The sequence below is a fragment of the Heteronotia binoei genome, chromosome 7 (genome assembly GCF_032191835.1).
Source record: "Heteronotia binoei isolate CCM8104 ecotype False Entrance Well chromosome 7, APGP_CSIRO_Hbin_v1, whole genome shotgun sequence".
Classification (NCBI taxonomy): Eukaryota; Metazoa; Chordata; class Lepidosauria; order Squamata; family Gekkonidae; genus Heteronotia; species Heteronotia binoei.
The window spans coordinates 11,098,146-11,123,250 of NC_083229.1; the positions used below are offsets into that span (position 1 = coordinate 11,098,146).

General features: G+C 42.2%; 1 protein-coding gene across 8 annotated transcripts in view; it reads left to right on the forward strand.

Moving 5' to 3' along the window:
* Positions 1 to 13,952: 13,952 nt before the first annotated feature.
* Positions 13,953 to 25,105, forward strand: part of PTK2 (protein tyrosine kinase 2) — a 287,679-nt gene continuing 276,526 nt past the window's right edge. For 2 of the 8 annotated variants that reach the window (XM_060243185.1, XM_060243186.1), the window contains exon 1: positions 14,406 to 14,592. In XM_060243185.1, the coding sequence (XP_060099168.1) occupies positions 14,490 to 14,592 (103 nt within the window). In that variant the 5' untranslated portion in view covers positions 14,406 to 14,489. Of the gene's footprint in view, positions 13,975 to 14,313; positions 14,337 to 14,376; positions 14,593 to 25,105 lie in introns of those variants that run through there. The other 6 variants (XM_060243192.1, XM_060243190.1, XM_060243193.1 and 3 more) reach the window with 6 other exon arrangements.

Genomic DNA, 25,105 nt, shown 5'->3' on the forward strand with positions numbered 1-25,105 from the left:
TTAATAAGCATTCCCTCTATTCCTTCATCCAAATCATTGATAAAGATGTTGAACAAAACAGGTCCCAGGACAGATCCTTGAGGCACTCCACTTGTCACTCCTCTCCAAGAATATGAGGAACCATTCACAAGCACTCTTTGCGTGCGATCTGTCAACCAGTTACAGATCCACCTAATGGTAACAGGATCCAAACCACATTTTACCAGCTTGTCAACAAGGATAGTATGTGGAACCTTATGAAAAGCCTTACTGAAATCAAGATAAACGATGTCTACAGCATTCCCCTGATCCAGCAAGGTAGTCATTTTCTCAAAAAAAAAGAGATCAGGTTAGTCTGACATGACTTGTTCTTGAGAAACCCATGCTGGCTCTTAGTAATCACATCCATTCTTTCTAAATGTTCCAGGACCGACTGTTTGATGATTTGTTCTAAAACTTTGCCAGGTATAGGCATCAAGCTGACGGGGTCGGTAGTTACAAATGCAAAGGAGCTGCTGCTAGAATTCCACCCCTGACTTTTTGTATGTGCCTACCTTTTTGTATGTGCTTTGTGAACTCTCATGCCTAAAGAATTTCCGTGTAACTTGAAATCTCATTTTTTATGATGTTAATCCTGTTCATTTGGGTTAATGGTATTGCGGGTGCCCTTCCACTTGTACTTGGCATGTATATTGTCAACAAATTGCATCTAAAAACAGGGCAGAAACCATGAGTGATGTTTTGTGTGTTCTAAGACTACCTTCACACTGTTCCACCTTGTTTGCCTTTGAAAGATGACTCTAGAAAGTGTATGTTTTGGGGGGAGGGTTGGAAGCAGCCCCCCCCCCCTCCAGACCAGTGGCTTCACCATGTGTACTCAGATTAAGGACCTTTCAGGGCAAAAAACTAACTTTTATTGAACTGTTTTGTTGGGTTATATTGTCATTACCTTCTGGAAGAGCATCACATCTAGTAAGTATTCTTAATTTTAATGTTTCAGGAGGATATCAGGAGGCTAAACACAGGTATTCTAAATGAACACTTGGGTGGAGAGTTATTTACAGCCTCATGCCTGAGAAAAGTGCCTTGGAGTCTTCACTGATAACAAGCAGCAGATGGCAGGGTTTTGTGTTTCATCCTGATGGTTGGTTTCTGGCTCCATGCTGGGGGACATTAGTTTGATCTTGATATTTGAAGGCAAGACTACCACCTATGACACAGCCCTTTGTAAATGCTGACAAAATCTTACTGTGCTGTGTTTGGGATCTGAGAGCAGGGTCTAAGATGGGGAGGCTGTGGAGCATAACATTAAGTATCAACTCTAGAAGACAGATCCAAGCGGGCAGCTGTGTTGGTCTGAAGCAGTTGAGCAAAGCAGGAGTCAAGTTGCACCTTTAAGACCAACCAATTTTTATTTAGAACGTAAGCTTTCGTGTGCTCTTAAGCACTCTTCATCAGATGAGGAATCCAGCACAGTGAGCAACGCCAAACATAGCTGAGCAGCTGCTGGGCAGTGGCCCAGAATGCAACATGGTACAGATTTAAGAACCAATGACAGTGAAGTAAAATTATCTGGTAGGCAGTGGTTTAGAATGTAAAACGGTACAATGACAGAATAGTAAAATTAACAAATTGAGCAAACCTTTGATCTGAGTAGCATGAGCATCAACTCATGAGTTCTTTTTACAGTTGTAACTTTTTATGATGTCTTGGAGTTTTCCCTTACTCCGAGAAACACTATGTTGCTTTTCAACGGTGTCCTACCTTATAACTTCTATCTATATCTATAATATGTCAGGGCTTCTATGCGGTGTCAAGCATATCATATCATATATATGTGGTGTCAAGCATAACAATCTGAGTATTGTTGGGTGAACTGTGGCTATTCTGGGGTGTGAGCAAGATGTTTAAAATAAGGATGATTTGATTGGACGGCTGCAGAAGTGCGCAGACAGTAGGAGCCCTTGATGGTAGGGGAATTTGCTGGCAAGTTGCAGTTGATTTATGGTGACCCGTAGGCTTTTCAATACAAGAGATGTTCAGAGGTGGTCTGCCATTGCCTGGCTCTGCATAGCTGCCCTGGACTTTGGTCTCCCATCCGAGTACTAACAGGGGCAGACGCTGCTTAGCTTCTGAGATGTGCTAAGATCGGTCTAGCCTGGGCCGTCCAGGTCAGGGTAGGGGGCTTAGAAGGGAAGAAGGCACACAGTGATTATCTACAATCATTGCACACCCACATTGATAGGCACAGTTTTTTGTTTTTCTTAATATCGTTAATCATCTTAGTGTTTCTGCTTAAGCACTGGATTTTTCATTAGAAACTATATTCCATGCTGCGTTTCTTGATTACAGCCTTACAATTATGAGATTCCCTGCCTATGTGGAGAACATCCCCTTTATGTAGACCTTTCATTTACTCAGTGTGTGTGCCTGTCCCTTAGGTCATTTCAAAGAAAGATATAGTGTGAGAAAGGGGATTATTATTATATTGTTGTTGTTGTTGTTATTATTATTATTACCACCACCACCACTCAATTACTTGGAGTCTTATTGCAGCTTACAATCTCCTTCCCTTCCTCTCGCCGCAACAGACATTTGATGAGGCAGGTGGGGCTGAGAGAGCTCTGAGAGAACTGTGACTGGCCCAAGATCACCTACATGTGGCCACATGTGGAGGAGTGGGGAATCAAACCCATTTCTCCAGATTAGAGCCTGCTGCTTTTAAACCACTACACCAATCTGGCTCTCGTAATTGTGTTTTCTTAGAGTCTGGAGGGTTTTTTGTACACAAAGGCGTGGTAATAATTTTGCATAGGCTACCCATTGAAGAATTAGCTGCTTCATTTGAAGAATGTAATTCTAGTTTTAATAATAATAATAAATTTTATTTATACCCCACCCTCCCCGCCGAGGCAGGCTCAGGGCGGCTTACAGGACATGGCAAGAGCCATATTAAAACAATAAAACAAGATTATACAGTTCAATACAGTTAACAATTAAGTATTTAAATAATCTAAAAACAGTCTAAAAATATAATCTAATAGTGCTACTATCTCAGTTATATTAATGATGGCGTGATGTTTATTCCAAGCTCCATCTTAGAAGGCTAGCCGGAAGAGGGCGGTTTTGCAGGCCCTACGGAATTGGCCAAGATCCCGCAGGGCCCGCACCTCTTCTGGCAGCTGGTTCCACCATTGGGGTGCTTTTATAGAGAAGGCCTGTTCTCTAGTTGTTTTTAGTTTGGCCTCTTTTGGCCCAGGTACTTCCAGAAGGTTTTGTGAACTGGATCGTAGTGCTCTCTGGGGAACATATGGAGATTAAGCATAAAATTAAATGCATAATTTTATTCCTTGTGGGATAATATGTGCAGTTTTAACATCTGATAATTCCAGAGGACTTGGACTGAGACATTAAACCTGTAGAGTGGCTGGAACCTGAGAGCTTTCCTTTTAGGGTACCAAAGGCTTTTTGGTCATCAATTGCTGCAACTGATTTTTATGATGTGTTTGTATTGGAATCCAAATCTTTTCTGTTGCACCTGATTGTTTATTGGTAGAGGGCCAGTAATGAATGAAAAATGTTTGTGGATGTTTAACAGCTAAAGGAAAGTATCACATTTATGGTCTTCTGCATGTCAGCATATGTAACTTTTTATGCGTAATAACAATTTGGACTGTGAAAATAGTGATTTAACTGTATTAAATGAATTCAGTAGTGTCAGGGATGATTTCTTGCAGCTTCTTCTTTTTATTTTTAAACCTTTCCTGCCCTCTCCCAAGGGACTCAGGTAGCTTACAAATAGTACATCCAGGTCTGTAAATAATAGTCAGCAAGGCAGGTCCTTCATTCCCTGCAACAAAACAATCATTGGATCTCAATCAAGTCACCAAAAAGGATGCTTTAAAAAGGGCCAAATGTGCCACACCTATCTAAAAACAACAAAAGTGGCCTCTTTAGAGAAGGGGATTCATTGGGGACTTAAGAACTCTCTTTTCCTGATGCAGAGACCAGATGAGCTGGTGTCATGAGCAAATGATGCTGTTGTGGCAACAGCTTCCACCCTTTGAACATCAGGCTTGGCTGCTGTTTTGGCAAAGGTGGGTCTGTTTCTGTAGCATTGCTTCTCCCAACATGTGCTCACATATCTGAGCAAATCCTTTAGAAGGTGCCGCAACAGCTGCAGATACTTGAGCGTTTTTTCTTATCATTCTCAAGGATTGGTTTGGGCTGCAGTAGGATGAGCCAGATGCTCTCTACTGACCAGAGTCACTTTTGCTGACAGACATTTCCAACGAATACAAGCCTTTAATTGCATTTTTATTTTTAAAAAAATCATCCCCTTTAAAAATGCTTAGTTTCTCCCCCAGCCTTTGAAGAAAACCCAGCGAGGTGTATATAAAAGGAAGCTAATTCCTTTTGTTTTACCTTGTGCATCGTTTCTTGTGGTCATCACAGTGTCTCATGATACAAAAAGTTTTAGTTGGCTTGGTTTTGCAAGTCCTGGATTTTTGCTTTTGGGGATTTGCTGCTGCAAATGAGGGAATGGTAGGTGGATGCTGTACCATCTGCTACTGATTCTGATGGACAGATTTCACCTCGGGCCCTGAATGCTGACAGGGGGCCAGAAGCTAAAATGGCTTCATAAAATAGCCAGGTTTTGAGCAAGTGAGAGATGTTGAGGTAACAGCATTTTCCCATTACTTTTAAGGGATTTTTTTTTCAAGTTTATCTATTGAATAGTCAGATTTTCAAACTGAGAACCTAATTTTATTCTTGAATATAAGGAATGTTTTTCCCTGCAGCCACTGTGGCCGGACCTGCCTGTCCCGTATTGGTCTTGTCAGCCACCAGCGAGCTTGCAGCAGACGTGGACTATTGCACCCTTCTTAAATCTTCGTTCGCGAAGCCAAGCCGAGAGAGAGAGAGAGAGAGATAAGGAATGTAGGGAAAGATTTAGGGAAGCTAAAGCTCAGTATGAGCTTAGGCTAGCAAGAGATGCTAAAAACGACAAAAAAGTGTTCTTATGTACGGAGTAAGAAAAGAGCAAGGACATGGTAGGCCCGTTGGGAGGACAGGAGAGTGAAATTGTAACAGGTGATGAAGAGAAGGCAGAACTGCTCAATTCCTACATTTCCTCAGTCTTCTCTTGTGAGGGAAATGGTGGTCAACATGGCAAAAACAGAACATATGATGAGGAAAGGGAGTTGCAGCCTAATATCAGCATAGGGGGTAATGCATAAACACCTCGTTTTTTTTAAATGAAACTAAGTTGTCAGGGCCAGATGAACTGGATCCAAGGGTACTAAAAGAACTTGTGGGCATAATTTCTGAAGCTCTGTCCATTATGTTTGAGAATTCTTGGAGAACAGGTGAGGTGCCAGAAGATTGGAGGTGGGCAGATGTTGTCCCCATCTTCAAGAAGGGGGAAAAGGAGGATCCAGGTAACTACTGACCCATCAGCTTGATTTCTATACCTGGAAAAGTTTTTGAACGAATAATAGAATCATTGAGTTGGAAGGTACCTCCAGGGTCATCTAGTCCAACCCTCTGCACAATGCAGGAAACTCACAAATACCAGGAGCTCCTTAGAGAATGTGGCAGAATGTGCCTGCTCTGGCTTGCAGGCCGTAAGCTTTTTCCCTTCACATGGAGAGGCTTTTCTCTCCGTCTCTGGTAATGAGCCACCACCGTCTGACCTTTGTAAGGGACTGCACAATGGGAGGGTCAGGATTGCAGCTTCCCTTCCAATTTTTGAGGCCTTGTCCGCTGTGTCTCCCACTGCCCAGTCTCCATTCACCATGGGGATAGTTTACTGCCTTGTGTGCCCCTGGAGGAGTAGCTGCTTGCCAACTGGTGCTCCTTTCAAAATAGTGTGTCTGAGGCAGTGGAAGTCTATGTGGTACAGAGAACCACTGCCAGCATCAAAAGTTAAACAGTTTTCATTAAAAAGAAAATGTTTACAAGCATTCTTTAACACAGCACCAGACTGTACAAGAGATCCAAAAGGAATTGGTAAAATGGAAATACTCTTTCCTTCTGCCCTACCAGATGTTAAAATATAGGCAGGCTCTTTAAGCATATGAGCTACAAATCTCCACTGAGTCCATTACCTGAAACTTTCTGAATCTTTCTGGGGCAGTACATGGTCAACATGACTGCTTTCCTAGTGGAGAGGTCTCTATGCTATCCTGGACGTAACACCCAAGGTAAAGAGACCTCCTTCCTGTGGCGAGTTTTTATTATATCTGTTTCCCCTCTCACTGACCCAGCCAGGCCAGATCAAAGAGATGTTTCCTGGAGATCTCCAGGAATCTCCTTCTTGGAGCCCCTCTGGCATTTAATTTCTCCAAACCTTTATTCCATGCTAGGAGGAAGGGGCAGATCTTGACCATTCTCACTCCTGCTGGATCTGTTATGTATGAAGCTAAGCGGATATACATCTGGGACACAACTGAACTAACCTTTCCCATCCTCTTGGCCGTTCTCTGCCCACAGGAAAAAGAACTTTTAGAACTTAGAGTGGAAGTTTGGCTCATTTCAGTCCTCCCAGGACAATCTGCATTTATTCACAGAGACCAATGCAATTTTCAGGATGTCAGCTTTTGAGAATCAGCGCTCCCTTCATTAGATACCATGGGAGCTTTGGCTCTCAAAAGCTTTATGTATAAAGCAAAAATCTTGTTGGTCTCAAAGCTGCTCCTGGTCTCCAATCTAGTTAATGAAGACCTGAAACTGAAACAGAGCTTTTGCAAACTGTTAATTTTCAGTAGGACTGGTGCACCAATAGTGATCCTCACACCCCCTCCCCATAAGAAAGAAAAGCCTTTTAATGCAGTTCTCACTTCTTTCCATCTCAGTATCTCTTCTCTGGATTGTGGCCAATACCTGGCTTGGATCCAGTAATAATTTCCTCTGAAAGAAGGGATTTCTATTGGTGAGGTATGACTTCTCTGCTTCCCCCTTCCCAGTGCAGGCCAGAATGCCCCCCCCCAATGTTGCTTGAGAAGGGCAAGGACCCCGCCCCCCCCCCCCCCCCCCGGAGCAGCAAGAAGGTAGAGTAAAAGATCTGTCACAGGATGGGAGAAGTGTCAAAGACTGTCCCTTTTTCTGTTTGTGGATCGTGTAGAATTGACAATGAGCTGAACTTTAAGATTATATTGTGTTTCTATTTAAATAACCCATCAGTTGCGTTTAAAGAAAAGCAAAATGGCAAAATACTACTTTTCTGGGTATCATTATCATTATTAAGCCTTAATTTTTTGACAGCGTGTGGGTATTGTGGAGGAAGGAATATTTGGAATAGTCTTCTCCCTCATATTACTGTCTAAAGTATTGTTAGTTCCAGGTTACAAGTTGTGTGCAGTTATGGCTTTGGGGGCTTTAATTTAAATAGTCTTAAAATACTGTCAATAAGGAATGAGGAACGTTTGTTTCTGGCAATTCCCTGATAACTCGAGGCTAGGAATGTGTTGCATTAAAGCATCTTCACCGCCATTAGCCCTGTTTTTAAAATGAAGAGTGTTTGTAGCTTGCAGAGAATGTGTGCTTGCGCTTGAAAGTATTCTGAATTGGTATTTGAATATCTACTGCCTCTTGGCATGCTTATTTCACACTCTCTTGCAGTTTGATTTGTTCTCCCTCAGAATCCTTTATTAGGCTCCCTCATACCTGGCGACATCCTTTTCAGTCGTCTTGTGTCTGACAGCTAGCAGCCTTGCATCTGAAGAGGGGGATGCACCAAGAAGAGCCTTTGTAGATCTCAGCTGATGGGCAGGCTTGGAGGGAGCAAGTGGTTCTTGAAACACCCAAGTTCCAACTCACCCAGGACTTTTAAAGGGAACAGCCAGCTCTTTGAATTTCATCTAGAAGCAAATTGGGTTTGTGATAGTTCATGCCAGTGAGTGCTCCTGCTGTTGTATTTTGCACCACGTTCTAACAGCACTATTTACAGCGCCGCACGGGGAGTATTTGGGTTGAATATTTACGTGCTTAGGAAAATTAAACTTATTTTGCTGCCTTAACAGCATAAAATCTCTCTTTTAGAACTTAATATATAAAACAGTACTAATTGGCACATTTGGGAATTTGAAATGACACATACCTCAGTTTTCCACAGGCAAAATTGCAGATATACCCAGTACTTGAGAGAGAACTGAAAACTGCCATGACAACCCATGGTACTTACATCTTAATTTTACTATCTCTGAAGCAGAAGGGGAAAAGTTGAAAATAGAAAACAAATTTTGTAGAAAGGAGGTGTTTTGTTTTAGTGTACCCCAAAATTCTCCTAGTTTTCCCATCAGACATCTATAGACATGGATGCAATAATACCCTGATGGTACCCACCTCCTCCTTTGTAGGATATACCAGGACAGGGTAACTCCTCAGTTCCTAGTTGATATTTATTTAGGAATGCTAACTGTTTGAATCAAGTGGCACCTTTAAGACCAACAAAGTTTAATTCTGGGTAGAAGCTTTTGATACAAAAGCTTCCACCTAGAATTAAACTTGGTTGGTCTTGAAGGTGCCCCTGGTCTCAAACTTTGTCCTGTTGCTTCAGGCCAACACGGCTGCCCACCTGGATCTAGTCGAACACTCGCAAGTGAATTTACGTTTTCCAGTTTCTTAAACTGTGTATACTTTCCAGAGGTTTTAACAGTGTATGCCAAGGTGATCCACATTTTATGCTGAGAAGTACTGTGTTTGGTATGCAGTATGCTAATTAAGAGAACTAAGGGTGATTACTGTTGATAATAATTTCTTTTTCTTCTTGTCATGGGGAGAGGCAGGCAGTGGGTTATGAATATTGTTGAAGCCCATCTGCTAGACGTTCTACATGGCCCTTCACCTTTGGCATGAGATTGCGCTAGGTATTGCATGCACCTTTACCTATGCGATCTTCAATGTTAGAATTTTATTTTTATTTTGGAAACTGAGATGTTCAGGATACTTCATTCCATATTCTGTGCTTTTGCTGTGTAACTTGTGGTTTGCAGAAACACAGTTACCTTGCTAAAGTGAAAGATTCTGAACGGTTTTGTATACCTGAGCATATGAGATATTTATTCTCTCCATGTGTGTGATCAACAGTGTGGCTATTTTATTTTGTGGTTCTCCTTGCCTCTAAGGCAAGGCCACTTGTAGGGGTAAGGTCTTTAGTGAGCTTTTTTGAAAGAGGGTTCTATTTCCATCTTGAATTTTGTTTAGATTTGTGCTTTCTGTTACTTCTAAAACAACTTGAAAACACATGGCACTTTTGCTAATCCTGGCGCAGTATTTGGTTTGCTTTGTTAGCACAGGATTCTGTGTTAGCAGTGTGATGTTGCAAATAGTGTTAGACTTGGATCAGGTAGACCTGTATTTAGATTCCTACTCTGCCATATTATTCATTTTGTGACCTTGGGTGACTCTTGCCTTCTGCCTCATAAAGTCAAAAGAAGATTAGAATGGCAAGATCTGAGCTCATAATTATTTACTAGAATTTGCAAATCCCCAAAGTCAGGACTTGCGCAACCTTTTAATATTGTCAAAAATAGCACAGATTTTTCAATATTAGAAATACTAAGATTGTCTTAATAGGAAAATGTTCCCTCAGCAAGGGAATGGGAAAGGATCAGACAGCGGAAAATATACAAGGATCACCATTGTTACTAAAAATGTTGTACTGCTTGATTGTATTAACTGTATATTAAACAAAATGCAAGAGTTCTTTCAAACAGCTGAAAGTTGCCATTGGCCATGATTTCTAAGTGTAGAGCCTGAAACTTAAATAATTGACTTTAGAAGTCAGAATAGAAAAGCAGTTTCATTTTAAATCAGATCATCTGGTGTTTAAATAAGGTCTACTATAGTATGCCTATGTTTATCCCTAACTTTATCACATATGCGTTCAGGATGGATAGAATGGCTTTATGTGTTTTACATGGAATTCCTCCAAGGGAGTAGGGGATTGTGCCCCCCAACCCTGTAACTGAACACAAATTCTCTCACACTCAGAGGTACAGGTAGGTTAGTCAATCACAGCTTTGCCGCCTGTCTTGTCATTGTTTTAAAAGAGCCTGACCCTTCTACCATAGAATCATAAAATCAGAGTTGGAAGGGACCCCCAGGGTCATCTAGTCCAACCCCCTGCACAATGCAGGAAATTCACAAACGCCTCCCCCTAAATTCACAGGACCTTCATTGCTGTCAGATGGCCATCTAGCCTCTGTTTAAAAACCTCCAAGGAAGGAGAGCCCAGCACCTCCCAATGAGGAAGCCTGTTCCACTGAGGAACCGCTCTGACAGTCAGGAAGTTCTTCCTAATGTTGAACCCCGGGTGCTTATTCTCTTTCCCAGAGATACCACCAGACAAGGCAGCTCAGTTCTGCTTTCAACAAGCCCTTGCCCAGGTATTTCCCTGAGCTATTGGGTTAGGGAATTAGATACATGGGCCTAACAGCTTTGTGTGTGGAGTTCCACACACCTCCCCCCCCCCCCCGAAAAAAACCCCAATTCACTCTCAGTCATAGGGATGAACAAAAAGGAGTTAACTGTTATTCAAAGATTTAAGCAGTGTTGGAGTGCTGTAGGCGAATAGATAGTCTCAGTGCTTGTGATGCAGAGTGGTAAAGCAGCAGTACTGCAGTACTGTGGTCTGAACTCTCTACTCATGACCTGAGTTCGATTCCGGCAGAAGCTGGTTTCAGGTAGCTGGCCCAAGGTTGACTCAGTCTTCCATCCTTCCGAGGTCGATAAAATGGGCACCCAGCTTGCTAGGGGGAAAGTGTAAATGACCGGGGAAGTGTAAATGACTGGGGAATGGCAAACCACCCTGTAAAAAGACTGCCGTGAAAACGTTGTGAAAGCAACATCACCCCAGAGTCGGAAACGACTGGTGCTTGCACAGGGGACCTTTCCTTTCCTCAGTGCTTGAAAGTTTGATCCCCAACTCTCGTCCTTCCGTCTGTCCTCTCAGTTACAAACTATTTTTCTTGCAGCCAGCCTTTGACTCATGCTGTATCGCTCGCAAAATCAATCTCATTTCCCTTTCACAAAGCTCTCCCTGCTGCAAACTGTCCACTGTCAACCCCCCCCCCCCCAACATCCTGTCATCTCTCATTGGTTGCACTCTTGAGAGAGGGGGAACTGGATCTGTCCATCACAGGGATTTTATATATATATAAAAAGAATGAAATCTCAGATAAGGTTGTTAGGGTTGTCATCAAATGTCTTTTGTAATAAGGAGCAGCCCTTCCATTTTAATTAAATGCTTAGTATTTATCTATTGCATTTTAAGTGTGTCATTCCTGTCATGCTCATTATCTTTGAACAGCCCTGTAGTATGAGTCTATATTGGTATCCCTCCAGTGCAGGTAGAAGGATGCTTCAGCTGGGAGAATGGTGGTTTGCAGAGCTTTTTTTGAGCAGGAATGCAGTTCTGGCTGGCTTAGTGTTAGGAGGTATGGCCTAATGTGCAAATGAGTTCCTGTTGGGCTTTTTCTACAAAAAAAGCCCTGGTGGTTTGTCTAGGGCTGCTAGTGAGCTTCTGCAGGGTGGCCAAATGTGATGGCTCAGAGTAGAAACTTGGTCTAGTTGGAGGAGGAAACACTTTTGAGAAGCACAGGTGTGTTGTCTGTGAGACCTCCCTGCCAGGGGGAAGTGAAAAGAAAGGTCTAATGAGTGTTGTCTTGAACATAGAAAGGAAGAAGAGAGTGCTGTTGGAAGGTTTTAGGGTGCAGCAGTGGTTGGTGGAATATTGGAAGAGACAAGAGAAAGAGGCTGAGCGGGGGGTGGGGGGGACATGAGCATTCTTTCTTAAGGTTAGAAGCGTCGATTGTTGCTTTGTGGAATGAAAAAAAAAATACGTCATAAAAAGACCATCTGGGCTATATTTGTGTGTTGTGCAAGACGTTAAAGGAACCATGTTTTGACTTGATAAGCTTGCTAAGAGTATTTTTAACCTAACTTTCTCCATTTTTACTATACCTTTTCTATGAACCAGTGAGCAAGATGTTTAGACCTTATTACATTAAAGTAAAACTTAGCAAGTAGTTTTCAGTGCTCATGTTTTAGCTAAATCCTCTTTTCTATTGGTATTACAACTGAATACCAAAGATTTTGCTCTTGGCCCAATAACCTCCTGCTCTCCTTTTCAATTCTAAGTTCTAATTCTTCTTAGAGTTGACCCCCCCCCCGCGGTGGACTCTGCACATGGTTTTTAGCAGACTGTACCACTACATAATGCGGGTGGGGAAGTGCATGTCAGTGTTCTCACTTCTCAGTATATATTTTGGGAGGGAACTTCCAAATTAAACATGTATCCAGACACTCCGTTTGCCATTTTCATTCCTTTTCCATGTGTAGAAAACACATTTAATTGTGTGTTAATTTTGTGTCCCAGTTGTAACATTCTTGAACTGAAATGTATGATTGGAAACTATGATTAATTGGCAGTAACAAGCCTCTTAATTGCTGAATGAATTATATTCATGAGTGCTTGGACTAAATAGATCCTGGAGAAGATTTTGTATTAGGGGGCATATCACTAAGTACAGCTTTGGTAACCGCTATCAGGGGTGGCCAAACTTGCTTAATATTAGAGCCACATAGAATAAATGTTAGATGTTTGAGAGCTGCTGGACAGGAACATTAGATGTTTTAATGCAGACAGGGAGGCAGGAAGGAAGGAAGGCAAATAGATGAGGGATGGAGAGGTAGAAAGAAAGCAACGTTAACTTTAAATGTATTCTCTAAGCTTCTGTCTGGCTTGGCTTGTGGAAGTGATTTAAAGAGAGAAATGCCTTTTACAAGATGGCTAATTGCGCAGAGAGCCGCACAATAGGTGTGAAAGAGCCGTATGTGGCTCCCGAGCCACAGTTTGGCCACTCCTGCCCTAGATGTTTGTATCCAGATTCCCTTGTCTCCATGATAGAGTAGAGATTTGAACCTACTTCTTGTTGGCCCAACATTTGATCACTGTACAATAGTAGAAATTTGCTTTGCACATTTAGTGTGGGAGCTGGACATGCTTTGTTGTAATTAAATGACAACCTCTGTGCTGCTTCCATTGTTTCAAAAACTGAGGCAAAACATACATTGTTTTTCAGTAGCAAGTGAATAATTAATTAAACAGAACCTGTTGTGCAATACAAGCAGCTCCACAGTTAACTAGAGATAATTTTCATACTGGGAACAAGAATAAGTGCTTCATGTAACAAAGGGCAGGTGGGGAGAATGTAAGTTATCATTTAATGGCAAAGTCATTCAAATAATGAAGATTTTGAAGCAGTTTTTTTTTTAAATTGTATGATTGTGGAAGTCAGAGACCGAAAATGTGTACTGTATTCTGTGCTGTATGCTGCACTGCATGCATAGGTAGCTGACTTATCAGTATTCTGTGCAGTTATATGCATGTGCTGAATGACACAAAATCTGTCTTCAGTTAACCTTTTGTGTTTGGACAGTAATATGCACACATAAAACAAATGTAGTGACCTTTGCTGCATACTGAATTCTGGAGGTTTGAAACAATGGCTAATTTCTACTTTGAAAAGAGTACATTTGCATCGGTACTATTTTAACTCAGCCCCATTTATACATAGACTCGTTTACTTCTTGTTTTGTATCTTTCCTCCCACCACCTAAGTTTAAGGCGCCGATTTTCTTACTGCCAGATACAGCTAGCTATATTTCGAAACACTGCCATATTATACCTCGAAAATGCAAAGTTTCCAGTTGGTTTGCTTTTAAATGAGACATGACTGCTGATTAAGTCCCTGGCTGCTTGGTGCCCCCCTCCCCTCGGATTGTTTTGATTGCATCAGAGTAGTTATTGCAATTCAGATGTCGGACGAAGGTGGCCGTGGTGCCAGGGGCTTGGCTTTAAAGCTAAAATGGTCGCAGCAGCTGATCTACAGTTATGACCCGGGTCAGGCTTGATTTGCGGCTTAGTCAGTTTCAGAATCTGCTGTCAGTTTTGTAAACAGGAGTCTGCTGGCTGAATTGAACAGAAGGGTGAGATTAGCATATTAATAAGGTTGCTGCTAATCGCCTTCCCTCCCCCCCCCCTCTTCCCCCTCCCTGCCTCCCTCTCTGCCTCCTCCTGCCTCTCCTGAATGCATCTAGGAACACAGACGCGCACAGTCACATCGCTGGCTGGTTGTATTCTGTTCAAGTAGCTAGCTTGTCCGGGGAAAAGGGGACGGTCTGCGCTTTAAATCGTCCAGGCATGAGAAGACTCTGAAACTGAAAGGCATTCTTCATGCTGTCGGAATATATTATCGGAGGGACATAAAAGAATGGGGGTGGGACTTGTCTTTTTGCTTTTACACCTTTGCAGCCAGACCTGAATGAAAGACACTTAAATGAAAGGGAAGGTTCGTAGTTTTTTTTTCCCCCCTTCCGGCTTGTGGCTTGGCTACATTCGAGTGACTGGCTTCCCAGCACCCCCGCGGGAGGAGATATTACTGGAGAGCTGAATTGGAACATTGTATGCCGGAGCCTGGAGTGATCTCTGTACGATTGTGTGTATGTTGTTCTTGGAATTGGCAGGGCAACGGGCCCCGGAACCAGCAGGTGTTATCTATATGGAGCACAGCGGCTGTAGCCCATTCCCAATATGCTGGGCTAAAGGTACACCGAACTTATTTTACATATATATATATATATATATCTTCCTGACACTGAAACATTGCTCAGTCTCTTCCAATGAAAGAAGTTAGTGCTATTTGAGAGAGGGAGGGGTGGCATGAAATTGAAAACAAAGCCCCATATTCCGGTGGTGTAATCCTGATGTGGGGGTGCTGAGCTGTACTCCTTTTCACCTGATGTCTGGCAGCTTTTTACATCCATAATTGCAGGGGAATAAATGAATGGGCATTACTTCAAATTAGGCTTTATTCTTTGGTCCATTTTGTTAAGAAAGAACTCATTAGGCACAATTAGTAGGATTTTCTGCATGCTTTTTAATCAACTAGTGTCATAAATTTAATTCAAGGGAAGATTCTGCAGCCGGGAACTCTTAATTTCAGTGGCCAAAATAGGGCAAAAACGTAGCCGAGTGTGAGGAGCATTGGTGACACAGGACAATTTTGAGTTTGATACAGAAGGAGAACATTTTTTTTTTTTAAATACAGTAGTAAATGGGAGGAGGCATGCACTTGGTATCTGGCATGCTGATGGAATCTGACTTGAAATTCAGGTTGAGCAGTTGTCAGGTGCAAGTACAGAGCTCTCTGCCCATTTGATGGATTTCAGTACGTTTCAAGGCATTAGTGGTGTTTGCATTAACGTGATCGAAGGGCATTTGCATTCTGGATTATAGGGGTGGAGCTCATGTTATATTAACATAAATTTTAAGACAGAATTGTGCAAGAGAGAAATGGCAAAAAAAGTCATTTGAAAATATTGCAAATTGGAATCAAATGACTTCCACTTTAGTGATTATTATCAGATATTATTATCAGGCTCACACTCTGTCTGTGCATGGAGCCATAACCTGTGATGTTCCTTGCCAAGAGGGAGTATTTGCTTGCTCAGTTTACTGTGTGACTGGAGACTACGGATGACTGTGCCTCTGTGTGGTTTGACACATCATAAGTGAAATTAAAGAGCTGCCACGTAAGAAGTGGTCATTTGTGCCATAGGGTAGGCTTTGTATGCATTCTAGATTCTGTTCCTGGCATCTCAGGAAGAACCAGTTATTGGAAATACCAGTGTCTGAGACCCTAGCATACATGACCCCTCAGGGTTACACTATTAGTGGGCTCAGTGAATTGTTGAGTATAAGGCAGATGCTTAGTTTCAATGTAGTTCTGCACCCCTTTCCCTCCACCATCATGCTGCTAGTTCTCCAATAGGCTGAGTAACCAGAATTCTTGTGTATCCCCCCCCCCCCAGGTATGTACAGCTCAGTCTTTGATCATTATTCTGATGACCACCTCCGGTTTAATGAGGTTAAACAACTGTAACTCTGCCCCCCCTCCCCTTTGGATCACAAATCAGCCTTTCTTGTTGGAAGTTATGTAGAAAATGCTTATTCAGTAAGCCAGTGGTAATTTCAAGTTTCTAAGACAAAATGCACTGAATGCTGTCAGCTTATGTAAAATTAGTGCTGGTTGTATTCTTGATTGGGTTTTTTATATTAGCTCCGCATAAAGGATGCACTGGAGTCTTGCCCTGGGATGAGGGGCTGTGCTGTTAAGAATTCTGTCGCTGCTTTCGTGTTGAGCTGTAAAAACGCTATGCTTTATAGCATGACGTGGTGGTTAAAGGGTCGGACTAGGATCTGGAAAAACCAGGTTTGAATCCCCATTCTGCCGTGGAAGCTTGCTGGGTGACTTTGGGTCAGTCACACATTGTCAGCCTAACCTACCTCACAGGGTTGCTGTGAGGATAATATGGAAGAGAGAAGAACTATGTAAGCTACTTTGGGTCCCCACTGGGGAGAAAGGTGCAGTAAAAAGAAAGTAAATATAATATCTCCTAAAATTTCTCAGGTGCTTCAGAAATATTCAGCATGCCCAAGAACACTGGCTCACCCTATGTTGTTTTTTCACAATATTGTAGAAATCAGTTTTTTAGGGATTCCTAGACAATAAGCCCTGTGGCGCAGAGTGATAAAGCTGCAGTACTGCAATCCAAAATTCTGCTCACGACCTGAGTTCAATCCCTGACAGAATCTGGGTTTTCAGGTAGCCGGCTCAAGGTTGACTCAGCCTTCCATCCTTCTGAGGTCAGACAAATGAGTACCCAGCTTGCTGGGGGGAAAGTGTAGATGACTGGGAAAGGCAATGGCAAACCACTTCGTAAAAAGTCTGCTGTGAAAACGTTGTGAAAGCAACATCACCCCAGAGTCGGAAACGACTGGTGCTTGCACAGGGGACTATCTTTACTTTAGTGGGCTACGTGGCACAGAGTGGTAAAGCTGCAGTACTGCGGTCTGAACTCTCTGCTCACGACCTGAGTTCGACCCCAGCGGAAGCTGGGTTTTCAGGTAGCCGACTCGAGGTTGACTCAGCCTTCCATCCTTTCGAGGTTGGTCAAATGAGTACCCAGCTTGCTGGGGGAAAAGCGTAGATGACTGGGGAAGGCAATGGCAAACCACCCCGTAAAAAGTCTGCCGTGAAAACGTTGTGAAAGCAACGTCACCCCAGAGTCGGAAGCGACTGGTGCTTGCACAGGGGACCTTTCCTTTCCTTTGAAAATGAAAATGCAGTTCATGAAACTAAATTCAAATCTTCAGCCAACACTTAGCTGCATGGGGGGGGGGGGCAGATAAACATTCTTAGGGCAGAAGGTAAATGTATTGTCCGGTTACTTTCTAATGTGAGCTCTTTTCACAGTAGCTTAATGACTAAATCAGTGAGCACATTGTGAGGCTTAAAGTTATTTGCTTATCTGTTGCTGGACAGCTCATGCCTTGTGGGGAAAGCATGGGTCAGACAGACTCGGTTGGCATCAGGATTACCATTTTAGAAGCCAAGACCTCAGCCAACCTGGCTAGGATATCTGTAGAGTGATAATGTGAGCACTGAATGGTAATTCTTGCTGGAAAATATGATTTACAGCTTGAGAATTGTTTTAAGCAAAGGGGGAAAAATGGCTGGAAAGGGAGTTGGCATGGTTAAGGACTGTTGACTGTAGAAAGGGTTATGCAGTTCATTGATGAAATATAGTTCCTTTAAGATTAATATCCCATCCTTTCTTTCATTTCATTTTATTCGATTTATATCCCGCCCTCCCCACTGAGGCGGCTCAGGACAGCTGAGTTCCAAGACACTTGCATGATAGTTAAGGGCCAAAAGATGGTTATTTGACTGAAGTAATACATGGGTTAAGGTGGAGAAGAGTGCATTCTGCCCCTAAGACAAGGTTCTGAACTTGGTGCCCAAGAACGCCATGGTCCCTGTCAGCATCGTTTCTGTTGCCTGCCAGGTGTTTTTAGGAAATCAGTGGGGCCAGGTAGCTTCTTATTGGCTATGGGAGATTTAATTGGCTGTGCAGATCTCTGAGAGCAGCTGCCTTTACAGGACAAGGTTCTTCATTGTCTGATTGAGGTTAAAGTGTGGCAATCATTTTGTGGCTGGCTCCAACTCCTGTGGCAGCCATTTTGTGGCTGTGTCCACCACAACATGTCAGATTTCCAAAGGCACCCACATGCTCAGAAATCTTGGGGACCCTTGCCCTAAACTTTCTGGTTCTTGAAATTCATTTCCTGAAGGCAGCTCTGGCACATCTGGTGCTTCCATACTCTGGAAAAGCGACACCATTGAGACTAAATATATCGTTTCCCTGGGCAATGTATCTTCCCATTCCCCACCCCTTTGCCTTGCAAGTGCAAAGTTGTGGCTTCTCTAAGTTGTGAAGAAAGTTGAGTCTACTTATTGTGCTAGAGAAGTCAGAACTCTTTTTGGATGTATAAGCTCCTCTTTGCTGTATAAGCTTTAAGGCTGTAGGAATTCTGTCATTCATTCATTCATTCATTCATTCATTCATTCATTCATTCATTCATTCATTCATTCATTCATTCATAACATTTCCGTCCTTTCCTTCCAAATAGGACCCCCAGGGTGATGAACATCAAAACATCAGACTGTAGTGGAATTTACTTATATATACCTCACTGTATACATAAGCCCCGTGGGGCAGAGTGGTAAAGCTGCAGTACTGCAGTCGGAGCCCTCTGCTCACGACCTGAGTTCGATCCCAGCGGAAGCTGGTTCAGGTAGCTGGCTCCAGGTTGACTCAGCCTTCCATCCTTCTGAGGTCGGTAAAATGAGTACCCAGCTTGTTGGGGGGAAAGTGTAGATGACTGGGGAAGGTAATGGCAAACCACCCCATAAAAAGTGTGCCATGAAAACGTTGTGAAAGCAACGTCACCCCAGAGTCGAAAATGACTGGTGCTTGCACAGGGGACTACCTTTACCTTTTTACCTCACTGTACCTTCAGTAACCCAAATATTAAAACAGCATTTAGAATGTATAAGTAAAATATTGAACAATACAGTAGAAACATGTAGACATACAAGCACAATGCAACCAGGGAGGAGGGTCGGTAGAGTTTGAGGAGTATTCCAGATGAAACAAGCAAAAGCCTTCACCTGCTGGTGGAATACTGTGGTAGATGGAGATGGATGAGTCTCCCTGAGGAGGGAATTTCAAAGCTTTGGTGCCACAGCCAAGAAGGCCCTTGTTGGAAGATTATTGGAGTGGATGAGCAGGTTGTGAACCCTATTTGAGCCGCTATTCTGGACAACATTGGATTAACTCTTTCTTCCCTTGTTTATGTCTCCTGAAATATTACCAGTCCCTACACCTGCCAACATCTTATATCCAAGAAGATATAAATAATCTGTGTTTGAAGAAAACACAGGCTACCTTAGAAGGTGGTTGTAAGGTTTAATAATAATAATTATATGGGAGGGGGAGAGCGAGCAAGCACATGCACACTTGAGACATGTATCATGGGGATGCTTGCCAAATCTGAGGGCACATGCTGCATCATGTTTAATTGGAAACGTTCACTAAAATCAAGGAGAGTTCACTAAAATCAAGGAAAGCCAGTTTGGTGTAGTGGTTAAGTGTGCGGACTCTTATCCAGGAGAACCGGGTTTGATTCCCCACTCCCAGCTGCTGGAATGGCCTTGGGTCAGCCATAGCTCTGGCAGAGGTTGTCCTTGAAAGGGCAGCTGCTGTGAGAGTCCTCTCAGCCCCACCCACCTCACAGGGTGTCTTTTGTGGGGGAGGAAGATAAAGGAGATTGTGAGCCACTCTGAGTGGAGGGCAGAATATAAATCCAATATCATCATCAACATCAATAATTAAGAAAAGTGATTCATTTTAACATTTTTTAGTGTTGTAAGCCGCCCTGAGCCCACTTGAGGGATAGGGCGGGGTATAAATTGAAAAATTAAAATTATATTAAAATATGTTAGGGATTAGGGAATTGTTTATCGGAATACTTTTTATTGTGTGTTTTTATGTGCATCAAAAAATCTGTTGGGCAAGACATGCTTCCGGAGAAGTGTGGGAAGAATATATTAGCTGGATCTAGGCAGATGGCTGCCTTTTAGCCCAGAGCTCTTTGTGACCCTGTTTGTGAGCAATGGGGCCATGTTTTCCCTTGCTCAACAAATATCCTCAGGGGTGTTTTCTTGATGTCTTCTTCTTGCAGGGAAGTTTAGCAAACAATAAAGCTCCCATCCTTTCTACCAGAAAGGGGAAGGGATGTTCCTTGATGGGTCAAAGACAAAAATCCTTGCCCCTTCAATAGCTGTGTGGTGGACGTAACCTCTGAAGGTTATATGTCAAAATTACAGATTTTTGCCATTTTTTTTTAAAACAGGCAATTTATTCTTTGCATTGCTTGCAGGTACAGGTGTGTGAGGATTTGTTTTCATTTCTGGCAACTTGTTGAGGTTACCAAAGAAAACAGATGTTTTGTTCTGTTTTCTTTTGATGGTAATTACACGTACACTCTGTGCACATGGTATGGGATAGCATGCGGAAGAAAAATTCTGCTGGCCTTGGATGGTTGGATAAGGTATGTGAACCTGTTCTAGCTTGCTTGTTGTGATCGAACTGTCCAATGCAAGAAGGTGTGTTGTCAAATGAAAATCATCTTATGGTCACTGAAAATCTTCTCAAACACATCATTGTGATTCAGGTGGGCAGTTGTGTTGGTCTGAAGCAGTAGAACAAAATTCGAATCCAGTGGCACCTTTAAGACCAACAGAACTTTATTTAAAGTGTATAAGCTTTTGTGTGCATGCACACACAAGCTGATGCCTTGAATAAACTCTGCTGGTCTTAGAGGTGCCACTGGACTCAAATGTATCAGTGTGAACATGAACATATGAAGCTGCCTTCTACTGAATCAGACCCTTGGTCCATCAAAGTCAGTATTGTCTACTCAGACTGGCAGCGGCTCTCCAGGGTTTCAAGCTGTGGTTTTTCATGCCTACTTGCCTGGACCCTTTTTAGTTGGAGAAAGTTTTTATGGAATAGTTACTTTTAGTGATCCTCTGAGAAAAGGAGCAGTGAGGATATCTTATTTGCAGTTGAATGAAACTTTATGAAGAAAGGTTGAAGGCATGTTTAGCCTGGAGAGGAGGTAGCTCAGAGGTGATAGGATCACCATCTTCAAGTACTTGAGGGACTGTCCTATAGAGGATGGTGTGGAATTGTTTTCTGTGGCCCCAGGAGGTAGGACCAGAACCAATGGGTTGAAATTAAATCAAAATAATTTCCGGCTCAACATTAGGAAGAACTTCCCGTTAGAGCGATTCCTCAGTGGAACAGGCTTCCTCGGGAGGTGGTGGTGGGCTCTCCTCCCTTGGAGGTTTTTAAACAGAGGCTAGTGGGCCATCTGACAGCAATGTGAATTTAGGGGGAGGTATTTGTGAGTCTCCTGCATTGTGCAGGGTTGGACTAGATGATCCTGGAGGTCCCTTCCAACTCTATGATTCTATGAATGATGATTAGTCTTTATCTGGTAAATATAAATGGACTGCTGGTTAGCTTAACTTTAGGTAAGTGAAACTGGATCTTGCCAGATTTGATGGTAAAGGTTGTTGAATAGTTGCAGACCTAGGCCAGGGTAATAAACCCAAGAAATATTCAGCTGAACAATAACATCTAGAACTATTGCAGATTTCACAGTATGCCTCCTTGTACTGTTTGCCACATGCATCCAGCGTAATTCAAATTTATTCTACCAAGGTGCACAAAATAAAAGGTTACTGTATTTCAGCGTTGACATTGTCATTATCATTTCCATCTTGACCTTCCCTATGTTAGTGGCATTGTTTCTCTCATCTTTGACAGATTCCCCCCTGTGAAAATTCATTGAATGTGTTTACATAACAGCAGCTCTTTCCCCTTTAATCTGTCTCTTGTTTTGAAAACTGAAAAAAAAAAATCTGTTATGTCTTTTCTGTGACCTAATAGTAATTTGTACTCTGGAGTTTGCGGCTCTTGCCTCGTTGCTGTGATCAGCAAAGGAGAAGCTTGCTTCTTGTATCAAGTGATTTGCATTTTGCGTGCAGTGCCGGGTAATCTAATTAAATCTGCAACATCTCTTTGTCTCCCTTTTAAGACCGATAACAAACTATAAACTTCTGATCTGTGCCAGCATGCTCCAGAATTCCCTTGGATAATTCTGTCAGTTGCAAACCCTGTTTTTGTGATGTTTGGTTGGTCCTAATTTTTTTTAAAAAGAGTAACACATAACGATTGTTGTTGAAAGCATGGATTGCAATTTTATCAGTGTCATCCTTGTCACATTAGTGTAATCTTGGTGCAACATAACTGGAGCTGATTTAGTTTACTGGGAGCTTTTCTCATTTGGAAGATACCTTGGTTTCAAAAAACCTTTTCTGAAGAAGATAAGAAGAAGATATTGGATTTATATCCCGCCCTCCACTCCGAAGAGTCTCAGAGCGGCTCACAATCTCCTTTACCTTCCTCCCCCACAACAGACACCCTGTGAGGTGGGTGGGGCTGGAGAGGGCTCTCACAGCAGCTGCCCTTTCAAGGACAACCTCTGCCAGAGCTACGGCTGACCCAAGGCCATGCCAGCAGGTGCAAGTGGAGGAGTGGGGAATCAAACCCGGTTCTCCCAGTTAAGAGTGCGCACACTTAACCACTCATACTGTCTCTCCCATATCTGTGTCATTCTGACATATCTGTGTCAAGAGTGTAAATGCAACCATGCTGGATCAGGGCTCTGGTCCAGCTTCCTTTCTTTTCTTTTTTTTTGTTGAGAAGATGTTGATCAAAATAATTTAAACCCAAATTTTGGTTGCTTATTGTTCCATCTTCTGCAGTTCTATAGTGCACTTTTTAAAGCTATTGCAACCAAAATTGAGCTGTTTTAAAAAGGGTGAGGTGAGCAGTTGGAATTTGTTTTGGAAAAGTGCTATAGAAAAAAAAGTTGGGCGTCATCTATTGTATGGGAACACCTGAGGTGGCTGTTTGATCAGAGATTGTCCATTTCACTTGTGCTTATTTAAAGACTTGAGCCATATGCATATATATGCCTTTCATGCATAACTTGAGGGATAATTAAGTAAAATTTATAGCTTCATTCTTTGCTGATGTCTTTATTTCTGAACTACCCATAAATTAAGTCCTCTTGATTGCAACAAACCTTTGTATAGAAAACATTTATTTGGAATTACTTTGCAATGAGAAGATTTCTGTCATATTTGGATACATTTTGAAGTGATTGAATGACTGCTAGTTACACTCCAGTGGTTAGCCATGTTGGTCTCAAGGAACAGAACAAAGTTTGAGTCCAGTGGCACCTTTAAGACCAACAGAGTTTAATTCTGGGTATAATCTTTCATGCGCATGCACACTTCAGATATCTGAATAGATGATATTCCATCTTTGTTCCGTTGAGCTCATGGTGACATACCTAGAAGTTCTCATTGCAACCCTATCCAAAACCATGTTGTGGCACCTGAGAACTTAATGAACATTTACCCATAGTAAAAGGAAGTACTTCTTCAGCCAAAGGATGATTAACATATGGAATTCACTGCCACAGGAGGTGGTGGCAGCTGCAAGCATAGACAGCTTCAAGAGGGGATTGGATAAAAATATGGAGCAGAAGTCCATCAGTGGCTATTAGCCACTCTGTGTGTGTGTGTGTATCTATATAATATATGTGTGTGTATATATATATATATATATATATATATATATATATATATATTGGCCACTGTGTGATACAGTGCGTTGGACTGGATGGGCCATTGGCCTGATCCAACGTGGCTTCTCTTATGTTCTTATATTCTTATTAGTAGTTTTAATTCATATCTCTCAACATATAATATCATAGGCTTAACTAGTTATTGTGTATCAGGTAAGTCTAAGATACTACCAAGAGTTGGTTGCTTTTTCTGTTACATAACACTGCTGATAATATTACTGAAACTGTGGCAAAGTTCCTTCAAGCAGCTCTACTTATACACAGCACTATATGGTTAATTAAGCTGTTTTACAACAAATTAACTTGTAACTTATTTTAGAATGGAATTGAAATATGGAAATACGTTTTTCTACATGCGTGTATATTTTATTTCCGTATTTGTTTTATCTTACTCCTGTCTATGTCAGTACCTTTTATAATGCCAATAAAGGAAATTGCTGCTGCTGCTGATAGTCATGGTATTGCTGCTGGAAATCAGAATTGCACGAAAGACTGCACACACACTTTGGGAGAGCTTCATGTGATACCAGCCTGGTTTGCTTGGCTGATAAAAGTCAGCATACATTTAAGAGCCACAGATTTTTAGGGAGCAAGTTTATGCATAACTCTGGTAGTACATAACTTTTAAACATTTATGGCAGAACTCCCGCTTGACAAGGTCACCTTTTAAAATGATCGTATTGTTTAAAAATCTTTCCATGCTTACACACAGCTTACTGTCAGTCATGCCACTGTTGTCAAAGCAGTGTTTTTAAAAATCTGCAAAGTCATTGAGATCTCCAGTGGCCAGTCAGAAGCCCTGCTGGGCAGAAGCCCCACCCACTTTCTAAAAAAACCCCAAACCTTGATGGGCACAAGGAAAGGTGTCAGTGGTGCTATGCTGGGAGGCTCTTGCTTTAGATTTTAGTTTGCTTCTTCTTTATAATTATAATTGCTCTGCCCTACCCTTCAAAAGTAGATAATGATAGAGGTTTACAAGATAATGCATGGAGATGGAGAAAGTAGAGAAAGAAGTACTTTTCTCCCTTTCTCGCAATACAAGAACTCGTGGGCATTCGATGAAATTGCTGAGCAGACAGGTTAAAACGGATAAAAGGAAGTACTTCTTTACCCAAAGAATGATTAACATGTGGAATTCACTGCCACAGGAGGTGGTGGCGGCCACAAGTATAGCCACCTTCAAGAGGGGTTAAGATAAAAATATGGAGCACAGGTCCATCAGTGGCTATTAGCCACAGTGTGTGTGTATATATAAAATTTTTTGCCACTGTGTGACACAGAGTGTTGGACTAGATGGGCCGTTGGCCTGATCCAACATGGCTTCTCTTATGTTCTTATAATCTGAACCAAAAGTGAGTGTTGGTAGTAATTAATGGGAAGATCATCAACGTTCTCCAGGAGATGGAGAGTAAAATAACCATTTTAATT